Source organism: Vombatus ursinus, unplaced genomic scaffold (assembly GCF_900497805.2).
Source record: "Vombatus ursinus unplaced genomic scaffold, bare-nosed wombat genome assembly UNPS02007284.1, whole genome shotgun sequence".
NCBI classification, from domain to species: Eukaryota; Metazoa; Chordata; class Mammalia; order Diprotodontia; family Vombatidae; genus Vombatus; species Vombatus ursinus.
In genome coordinates this window covers 11,024,006-11,034,791 of record NW_020947062.1, presented here as the reverse complement: position 1 = coordinate 11,034,791, position 10,786 = coordinate 11,024,006, and the positions used below count along the sequence as shown (strand labels likewise).

Here is a 10,786-nt window from a genome sequence, read left to right as displayed (position 1 = left end):
CACACACACACACACACACACACACACACACACACACACACACACACCATTACAGCTGCCTACAGTGATGGGGAAAGTAAGAGCCACTAGGAACCCAAGAACTTCCTTCCACCAAATGCTTCTATACCTTCTGCCTCCAACCTTCCCTGACTGGCTTCTTACACTGCTCCCCCCACCCAACACTCCTAATCCCCATTTCTTGATAGTGAGCGAATACATGACCCGAAAAGAAAAAGCAAAGAATGTCAGAATTGAAAGAAACCTTAGAGACCGTAGAATTTTAGAATTTAGTGCTACACTGTCCCCTCCTTCCCCACCACGCAAAGTGTAAATACTTAACCAAAATGAATAAAAACACAATAAGCTATATTATAGAATATATATTATATACATTATGTTATTATATATTACTTATATGTTTATTATATATAATCATGGTTATATATTTATATATAATAAATATACCATCATGTATATTATATGCTATATACATGATAGTGTATATTATATTGTATACATTATATAGTATATTTATTATATATTATATTGTATATATTATATAGTATATTTATTACACATTACATACATGATATCGTTATTATATACGTGATATTTCCAAACCAAGTCAATATGCAGCCCACAGGGATCCATATGTACACATTAGTGACCTAGTTTCAAGAGTTTGACACCTGTGATCTAATCAAACCCTCTCATTTTCCAGAGAAGAAAACAGGTTCAAAAAGGGTTACTTGCCAGTCACACAGATAGTTAAGTAACAGAGCCAGAATTGGAACCCAAGTGCTTTGACTCCTAATCTAGTCGTCTTTCCATTACAACAACCCCCTCATTTTATAGAGGAGTGGACTAAAGCTCAGAGAGGAGGAAGGGTTATACAGTGAGTTAATTGGAAAGCATGATTTGAACCAAGACCTCCTAAATCTCAGTCAGACGTTCTTGCCACTAGACTAGGAAGCAGGAGCCAGGAGGTCCAGATAACTGAGAGCACGGCTGAATTTTTTTCCCGTGTGGTGAATGAGCTATGCATTCCAGGAGATGAGTGGGATGGGTGATGTGTTTGGTGTTTTTTTCCTTTTCCTTGGCTTCCAAACCCTCCTAGAGATTATTAGTTGCAGGGACTAATGAATAATGAGAATCATAGCTCATATTTCTATCGCTCTTTAAGATTTTCCTTCATTCAGCAAATGGGTCAAGTGTTATCACTCCCATTTCATAGATGAGGAAATTCAGGCTCAGAGATATGAAATGTCCTGCCCATGATCCGACAGCTAGTAAGTTTTAGAGCCAGATTTCGAACCCTAGTCTCTTGACTCCACATTACATTGGCAGAGTGATACAAGGGAGAAAGCCCTGTCTCTAAAGTCAGAGTATCTGGGTTCAGATCTCACCTCTGAGACCTTGGGCAAGTTTGGGCTTAACGTCCCTGTGCTTCCAATCCTCTTCTGTAAAATGAAAGGATTGAACCAGATGTCCTCTGAGGTCTCTTCGAGCTCTAGGTCTGTGATCTAGCCTCAGAAAATTACTAACTGTGTGACTCTGGGCAACAGCTGCCTGCCTCAGTCTCCTCATCTGTAAAATGGAAATAATAATAGAACCTACCTCCCAGGGTTTTTGGGAGGATAAAATGATTAATAATTTATTTGTAGATTATTAAAATATTTGTCAGCGCTTTGTAAACTTTAAAATGCCATATAAATACCAGCTATTATTATTGTTATTGGTGGTGTTATCTTCTCCATTGCCCCACTCAACTGATGTAGTTGCCAGAACTGTAAATCCTTGACATAAATAGAGAAGTTCTCAGTGGAACACAAGTTCAAATCCCCCCCCCCCCACCCCCGCTGTTTGGGAAGGTTTCCTGCCCCGACTTCACCATCCGGGGGCGGGGGGGGGGGGGGGAGGAAGTCCAAAGAGGGAGAGGTGGGAAGAGACTTCCCAGGACCCCAAAGGATATGAATTCCAGCAGAGGATCTGGCCTGCTGCCTGCCTCTCCCTCCCTCCCTCCCTCCCCCTCCTTCGCTCCTCCTTTTCCTTTCTCATTTCCTTGTTTCTTCCCCATCCCCTCCACCCCACCCCTAGACATCCTTCAGTGAGTTACACCAACCCCCTCCCCAGCTCTACCATAAAGATGATGCTAGTTCCAGCCTCACACATGCATATGTAACATGAGAAGCTTGAGCCCAGCTTCAGGAAGCATTTCCTGCTTCAATAAACAGCTAAATGCCAAAGTGGAGGTTCAGAGGAGCTGTAGCTGCAGAGACTATCGTGGCTCCATTTCAGCAAAGACTGTTCGCATCTTTTGCTCCCCAAACCTTTACCCAATTGGCATCTTGCATCCCCCACCCTAATGCCTGCCCCAGCTCATGCTCTTGCACAGGGACCAGGGCACAGTAATGTGGACCAAAGGTGGAGAACGCAAGTCACCACGTGTCAGAGTTGGAAGGAACCTTAAGACCATGAAGTTGTGGGATCATTGAATTTACAGCAGGAAATGACCCAAGAGACCCAGGACCTAAGGCCCACAGAGTCACCGGGCTAGTTATTGGCAGAGATGAGACTCAAAACAAACCCAGATTTTCTGACTCTTGGCCCAGTGCATTTTTCTAGCACATATACCTCTGCTCTCCTTCCCCCATATCCTCCTCCCTCCTCCAAGCAGCTGAGGGACGACTTCTTGAAATCTGTATTAAGAATTCTAGAGGGCAGGATGTCTGTGCTGAAATCGGGGGAGATGGTAGCTCAAAAGGCCTTAAAATCAGAGAACATAGAACGTCATAATTAAAAGGGTCTTAGATATCCTAGCCCAAACCTTTCATTTTACAGATAGGGAAACTCATCAAGGAATGGAAAGCAACTTTCCCAAGGTCAGTCAATCAATCCCAAACATCTATTAAGCACCTACTATGTGCCAAGCTCTATATTAGTCACTGGGGATACAAGGACAAAAATAAATCAAATCCTGCCCTGTCAGTGGAGACAACATGTGCAGCTAAAAGTATATACAAAATAAATACAAAATAATTTGAAGGCTAGGGTAGCTAGGGTATGGTAGGCACAGTGGATAAAGCACTGGGCCTGCAGGCAGGAAGTCCTGAGCTCAAATCTGACCTCAGACGCTTAGTAGCTGTATAACTCTGGGTAAGTCTCTTAACCCTGTTTGCCTCAATTTCCTCATCTGTAAAATTAGCTGGAGAAGAAAATGTCAAATCACTCCAGTATTTCTGCCAAGAAAACCCCTAAAGGGGTCTCAAAGAGTTGAACGTGACTGAAAATGACTGAATAACAACAAAAATTTGAGGGGGTAAGGGAGGAATCAGGAAAGACCTGGCATTTGAACTGAGTTTTGAAGGAAACCAGGGATCCCAAGGGGGGAGCTGAGGTAGAAGTGCATTCCAGACATGGGGAACAGCATGGGCAAAAGCCCAGAGACCAGATATTGAATGCTGTGTGTCAGGGACAAGGACAGTTTGCCTGGACCAAAAAGTAGATGAGGAGAGGTGATGTGTGCTAAAGGTGGGAAAGAGCTTTAAGTACCTAATAGAGAGGCTTGCATCTGACACTCCAGACACCAGAGAGCCTTCAGCAGGTGAGTGGCATGGTCAGACCTATGCTTTGGGAAATATTGTTTCTTCTGTGGCTGTGTGGAGGATTTATTAAGAAAGAGGAAGAATGGAGGCAGGGAGACCCAATAGGAGGCTATTGCAATACACAGGCCACAGAGTGAGTTCATGTCTACTTAGTTCATTTTATTCTTAATAGTAACCTTGAAAAGTAATAAGGGCAGAGAATTTTATAGAGATTTAGTAACTTGTCCACAGTCAAATAGCAAGTCAGAGACAAAATTAAGCCTCCAAGCCAGGTCTTTAGAGGTCTAGCCCAATTCTCTCAATTTTTTTTTCTATTTCACAACCTCCTGGAGGCTTTTGAGAGGTTCATAATCATTTTAATGAATGCAACTCCTGTCAAAGGCACCTATATAATGTGAACATAAGTATTTTTTTCATGTCTTTGACTCAGTGCTCCAACTGATAATATGGAAACTTACTCTCTGCCACCCCCAAGGACACATGGCTCTCTTCCTCCTAGCTGTTTGGGGCAGCAGCCTCAGGTCTTTTGAATAGCCTCCTCCCTGGAATTGCAGTAGACTGAGAAGCAATGGGGGACAAAGATTGGAATGTTTTTCTGAGGTTCTAGAAGATGCTGGTGTAGGCAGGATATGGACCACTTAGGTGCTGAGGGTGGGGAGAAGACAGCAGACACCGAAAATTAACCCTGAACTCAGAACTGAAGGTGGGAGAGGCCTGATTATCGAGATGTGGGACATCTTGGTATGGGGAAAAAAAACCTTTCAGAAATTCAGAGAAGCATGGGAAGATTTATATGAATGGATGCAGAACCAGGAAAACAATATAAATAATGAGCACAACAATGTAAATGAGAATAACCCAAATCCAACTGAACATTATGTAATTATGATGACCAAGCTTGGAATGAGAAAAATGTACCTCCCTCCCTTCTTTGCAGAGTTGAGTGACTTTGGGTGTGAAACATGGCATCTACCCTCAGACTCAAGTGACAAATTGGTTAGCTTTGCTGAACTGCTCTCTCTTCTCCCTGCCCATTTAAAATTTTTGTTACAATGAATTACTGGGCAGGGATTTATTCAGAAATGAAGGTGATATAAGAAAAAATCAATTAAATTAAAAGAAAATTTAAAAAGAGAAATGCCTTTAGAAATGACATTGGGAACAGTTTTTTGAACTATAATACAAATAAATGACCATGGGATTCTGGAGCCAAGGAGCTGGTCTCCTAGGAAGGGGAATGACTGCCATCTTCTGGGAGATGAGGAGAATTGCAGGAGGTGTGAGCCACAGCCCTTGAAAAGCAGAACAGCAGAGAATGTTTTCTAGTGGAGGCTGTGATGGGAGCCAGCCGCCAGTGACATATATGAGCTGAGAGCTACTAGAAGGGAAGGAAGGGATGGTAGGGAGGACATGTGTGCCACCGAAGCAGCCAAAGAAGCAATGGGATGAAGTAACACCACAGAGGAATGACCTCTGGGTATCACCTGTACTGTAAGTCAGAGGTGTCCAATTCAAATAGAAACCTACATCCTTGCAGGCTGCATATTGACTTAGAAAACCACAAATTAATATTGTCTACGTTGCATTGTATTTTTATTATTTTGCTGAACATTTCCTGATTATATTTTAATCTGGCTGGCTCCACTTGGGAGTTATGGGTGGCATGTAGCTACAGGGTATGATTTTAATACTTCTACATAAGTGATTGAAGCAGGTATTGTCATTTTCCAGTGGCTCTGACCCAAGCACCATTTGTTTTCCTTAAAGACTTGTGAACTTAGACCCTTGTAAAGTGAGTTGGTGATCACAACCTGGGGATATATACCGTATTGAAGTTTCTGTATTATCAGGATAGGGGCAACAAGGTAGAATACGTCTTCAAAGTGTACAGAGGCTCATTCCATCAGGAAGGAGACAAAAAAGAGAAGGGGAAGAAGCATTTATTAAGCACCTACTATGTGTCAGGCACTGTGCTAAGGGCCTTACAAATATTATCTCATTTGATTCTTACAACTATAATCTCATTTTACACTTGAGGAAACTGAAGCAGACAAGTCAAGTAACTTGTCCAAGGTTCTACAGCCAGGAAGAGTCTAAGGCTAGATTTGAACTCAGGTCCTCCTGACTATAGGCCCAGCAGTCTATCCACTGCACTACTTAGCTGCAACAAGTGTTACCTAAAAAAAATCTCCTAATCATTAGAGTTGTCCAAAAGTATAATGAGATGTCTTGGTGAAGTAGTTTTTCAAAATTGAAATCATCAAGTTGAGACTGGTTAGCCGCTTGTCAAGAGTGTTGTAGAGGAGATTCCTGGTCACGTACAAGTTGGACCTTCGGAGTTTTCTCTAACTATAAAAATCTATAGAAGAGGCCAGAAGATGATTTCTGAAGGGACCTTTAAGCCATTTTACACCTCAGCCCTTGGGTCCCTTGGGCAGCAGTGAACCTGTGTTAAAGGTATACCTCTGCCATAACAACTCCTCTTCCAATAAGGTTTACCTCATCCATCCGTGGAAGCCATCACAAATCTAAACTTTAGTATAGTAAAGGCATGAGATGGTGAGAGGGGTGGGTTGCATGTCCCGGACTCAGATATTGGAACCTGAGTGCTTGGAACAAATGCAGAGTGGCTCCTTGAACAGGATTTCAGTCCAGCCCTGGCGTCTTTGTCTTTCCTTTCATTTTTGTCTTCCTCTGCTCTTGGAATCTCAGAACCTGGACATCTGAGACTCAATACCCAGATATTAGAGACGTACGGAAGGTTAGAGTCTCCATCAACTGGTCATTCCCCCATGTGATGGTGGACATAGTCCCTGCTCCTGCCTCCTCTTCTCATTCCTGTGATTCAGAGTCAACACTTGCTGAGGTGAAAATCCTCTCTTCCTTTTATTTCTGCATGTCCTCTCATTCCTATCTCCACCTTCATTGATTCCGATCTTCCACGGTTTACATTCTCCTTTGTCCTCCTGTTAATGTTTACCTTTCAGTCTCTTCACTTCACATTATCCATCTCTTTGCACTAATTTCCCCTCATTTTCCCCATAAGATGTTGCACCTTTGACCATCATCTCCAGTACCGGGTGCTCCTTCCTACATGCCCCAGAAGTACTAGGCTTAGGAGAAAAGTTAGACATATTTCTTGTTCCTCAGTCCCACTTTCAGACTGTTCTTTTGTCATGATTATTTGGCAATTTCTCTTCCTTTGAAGAGCTCAAAGCTCCCTTTCCTGGAACTCTGGGCTTTTGAATAGTTCCCAGACCTACCACACCATCTTCGTGTCAAGCTGTTGGTATGCATTCCTCCTCCCTCCTCCTTCCCTTTTCAACTCTACTTCTGAGAATAGTAATCATATTAACAGCCATTTCTGGAAAGGAAGTGTCAATCAATTGCCCTATGACTCCAATCTATGTTCCCTTGGACTTCTCTTCCTTTGACTATCCTTCTCTGGGCACCCCTCCCTTCCTTATGTTTTCTTCCTCTATTAGAATGGAAGCTCCTTGAAGGTAGGAATTGTATTTCATTTTTGTGTTTGTATCCCCAGAGCTTAGTACAATGCCTGACACATTGTAAGCACTTAATAAATGCTTTTACATTCATTCATTAATTTGAGTTTCACTCAATCCACATTTGTCACCTGGTTCAATTCCTTGCCCCAGTCATTTACTGACCCCAGTCTACTCTCCTTTCTTTCTCAAGGAGTTCATACCTGCCACCTTAACCCCTGTCTTCGTAGTTAGGCACTTCAATATACAAGTTCATATCCCCTTGAACATCCTGGATTTTCAGTGCATCAGCCTTCTAAAATCCCATGTCCTCCATCTCAACACAGCCACAGTACAGATAGAGAACCTATAACTATTCCATCTCCATTGACCAGAAATCCAAATATCCTCTCTCTGAACAAAATCTCCTACCTTTAAACCTCTCCCTCTAACTCTTCCTAAACCTATTCTTTATCTTGTTTAACTAGTTCAACTGTCCACTCTAAGCTCTCCTTGAATCCCTCCCCCATCCCAGTCTTACTAACCCCCAATCTCGGGAAACTCCAACCTTGCATTACCCTTACCATCTGCTCTCTGTTCCTGTGCTCTTGGAAAAAGTCATGCAACTGGGTTCACTATAAAAGTTGTATTACTTAACCATAACTGAGTCCTCAGCACTAGATGGCAATTCTTTTATCCTTCCCAAATTGACTCTTTGTTTTAAAAATTAACTTTTTAAAATTAATGAAAATGTACCCTCTCTCCCTTCCACCTCCTCCCCTCATTGAGAAAGAAAGAAAAACAACCCCTCTGTTATAAACACCTATAGTCAAGCAAAACAAATTCCTGCACTGACATGTCCAAAAACAAGTCTCAATGAGTCTGTCACCTTTCTGTCAAGAGCTGAGTAGTATGTTTCATCATGATTTGAGTCTTTTAATTGTTCATCTTTACAATGTTGTTATTGTAATTGTCATTTCTCTAATTATTAGTGATTTAGAATGTGGTTTTTTTTCCTAGTATGGCTATTGATAGCTTGGTTTTTCTTTCTCTGAAAACTGCCATTTGTAGTCTTTGGTTATTGTTAATCAAAGGATGGCTCTTACTCTCATAAATTTGAGTTCCTTGTATATTATAGAAATGAGACTTTGATTAGAGAAATTTGCTGAAAAGATTTTCCCCCCATTTACCTGCTTCTTTTCTAATGTTAGCTGCATTGGTTTTGTTTGTGTAAAAACTTCTTATTTTGTGTGACCACACTTGTTCATTTTACCTTCTGTCTCTTGTTTGGTCATGAAATCTTCTTTTATCATTAGGTCTAACAGGTATTTTCCTCCTTGCTCCTCTGATTTGTTTATAATGTCACACCCTTTATGTCTAAGCCATGTAGCCTATCTTGTTATATGATGTGTGATGTTAGACCTACTATCTCTGTCCCTCTCTTGAAATTACTTTGTATGTACTTTGTATTTGCTTATCTGTGTTCATCTTATGTCTCCCTTGCTCCTGGAGGATAAGGACTGTGCTTAATAAATGTATGTTGAATTGAATGGTCTAAACCAGAGGTTTAGTTCTGTTCTGTGAAGTTTGGATTCAGTCAAAGGGCTGCACTTGAGGACCTAGGGGGCCACGTGTGGCCTTGAGGCCTCAGGTTCCCTGCCCCTGGTCTAAACTTCTTTCCCATTTTTAATTCTCCCCACTGTCGTACATATGAGGAAAGTGAATCTCAGAGGAAGGAAAGGACTTGCCCAAGGTCATGCAATTACAGATCCAGAATTTGAACCCAGGTTTCCTGACTCTAAGCCTAGTGGTCTTGCCAGTATATCACAGGGATCAAGAGAAAAATACTTTATATACCTTAAAATGCTATAGGAATAGGAGTTATCATTACTTATCACCTTATTCGAAAACCTAACATGTCTCTGGTCTGGGTGGTCTATAGCTTTCTTCCACACAGCTCATCCACCATCCTCATCAAATTATTTGCAGCTGTCCGGCTCCAGCCTCCATAACCCTGCACAGTCCTCTTAGCACCCCATCTCCTGCATTTAGGATTTTCTGCCAGATCTGGGTCTCCTGGCTCCTAATCTCATGTTTTCTGAGTCCCAGCCCAACCAACCTACCACAGAACAGGAGACAGAGCAGAGCGATGGGGAGATGCCAGCCTTCCATAGCACGCAGTCCCAGGCGCCCCAGGCTGTTTTCTGCTCCCGTGACCCTTTCCAGACTTTGGACTCCTCTGGCTCCTCTGGCCCATGTGATCTGACCCAGGCAGGAACACCCTGAGGAGGCCAGCAGCAACCAGGAGATCCTCAGTTAGTTACACATTGACAAGCCCAAGCCTCAGCCGGGCTCTGAGGACCAAGTCCTTCTATTCTCATTCCTGGACAAAAGGAAGACCTGGGAGGTCGGATGACCTGGATTCAGGTGTTGCTTCTTCTATAAACTGGCTCTGAGACCCTGAATCACTCAAACTCTGGAGCCTCTACAACCCTCTCTGAGGCTGTAAATTGCAAAGTAGCTGCCAAAGACCCTAATTCCTCACTGGGGGCTCACTCCACTGATGCAATGGTAATGAGGATGAGGGTAATAATTAACATTTGTATGATGCTTTAAGGTTTGCAAAACCCTTTATTGCATATTATCTCAGTTGACTTTCACAACAGCTCTGGGAGGGAAGTCATATTATCTCCATTTTACGATGAGAAAATTGAGGCCCACAGAGATTAAGTGATTTGCCCAGGGTCACACAGATAATAAGTGTCTGAGGCAGCTTTTGAACCGAGGTCTTCCTCATTTGTAAAAGAAGGATAATTCTTGTAACACCTATCTAGTAGGGTTGTTGAGGGCTTTGTAAAGCATAAAGTGGTTAAGTATGAATTTATTATTAGTAGTAATTCTAAATGAGTAGGTAGGGAAAGAGAAAAAGAAAGGGAAAAGAGATACAATTTGAATTGGGATCTTGACCGCTTTTGTAACAGCTAATGAAAGCACTGGGAGAACCCATTTACTGAAACCAGACACAAAGCAGAAATGCTCGACAAGCTGAAAATGTGGGGAGGCGCGTTACATTTCCCTAGCCTGATAAATTCAGTAAGCCCAAACCTATGTAGGCAGAACTTCTTTATAATTAAAAAGAGACCATTCCGGGTATTGCCTTTGTCAGACTGTGCTAGTCTCCCTTTCGCACCTCTCCCGGGAGAGTTGGAAGGAACAGTGACTTTGGAGTCAGACAACCTGGGGACAAAGCCTCCTCCCGTTACCCGCTACCTGTGTGACCTGGAACAAATCGCTTCACTTCTCGTGGGTTCAGTTCCCTCATTTGCTAAATGAAGGGGTTGGACGAGATGACCTCTCCGAGGTCCCCTCCAAGGCTATACAGTCTGGGCTCTTATGAATAAAGCGGAGTAATTAAAGGTTGCGTCTTTACAAAAGCAGTTGAAAGAAACAATTCTGTGATTTAGGCATTCTCTGAGCACCTCAATTCCCATTGAATAGAGCTGCTAATGACTATAGGCATAGAGTTTAAAAATATTTTCTCACTCTTCTCTCTGATTCTTTGGTAGCATTTTTCAGAATGTAAAATTGAAGGGAGTAGTTTTGACTGACTGGGGGGTATTTAACCTATCTGGGTCTCAACTTTCCCATTCTTATAATGCAGTGGACCAGACTAGACCATCTCTAAGGTCTCTTTGGACT

The 10,786-nt window shown here is 42.4% G+C and overlaps 1 protein-coding gene across 2 annotated transcripts in view; it reads right to left on the bottom strand.

Annotated features, from left to right (window-relative positions):
• Positions 1-9,294, bottom strand: part of AMN (amnion associated transmembrane protein) — an 82,794-nt gene extending 73,500 nt beyond the window's left edge. For both annotated transcript variants that reach the window (XM_027849331.1, XM_027849330.1), the window contains exon 1: positions 9,211-9,294. In XM_027849331.1, the coding sequence (XP_027705132.1) occupies positions 9,211-9,259 (49 nt within the window). In that variant the 5' untranslated portion in view covers positions 9,260-9,294. The remainder of the gene's footprint in view (positions 1-9,210) is intronic.
• Between the last annotated feature and the right edge of the window lie 1,492 nt (positions 9,295-10,786).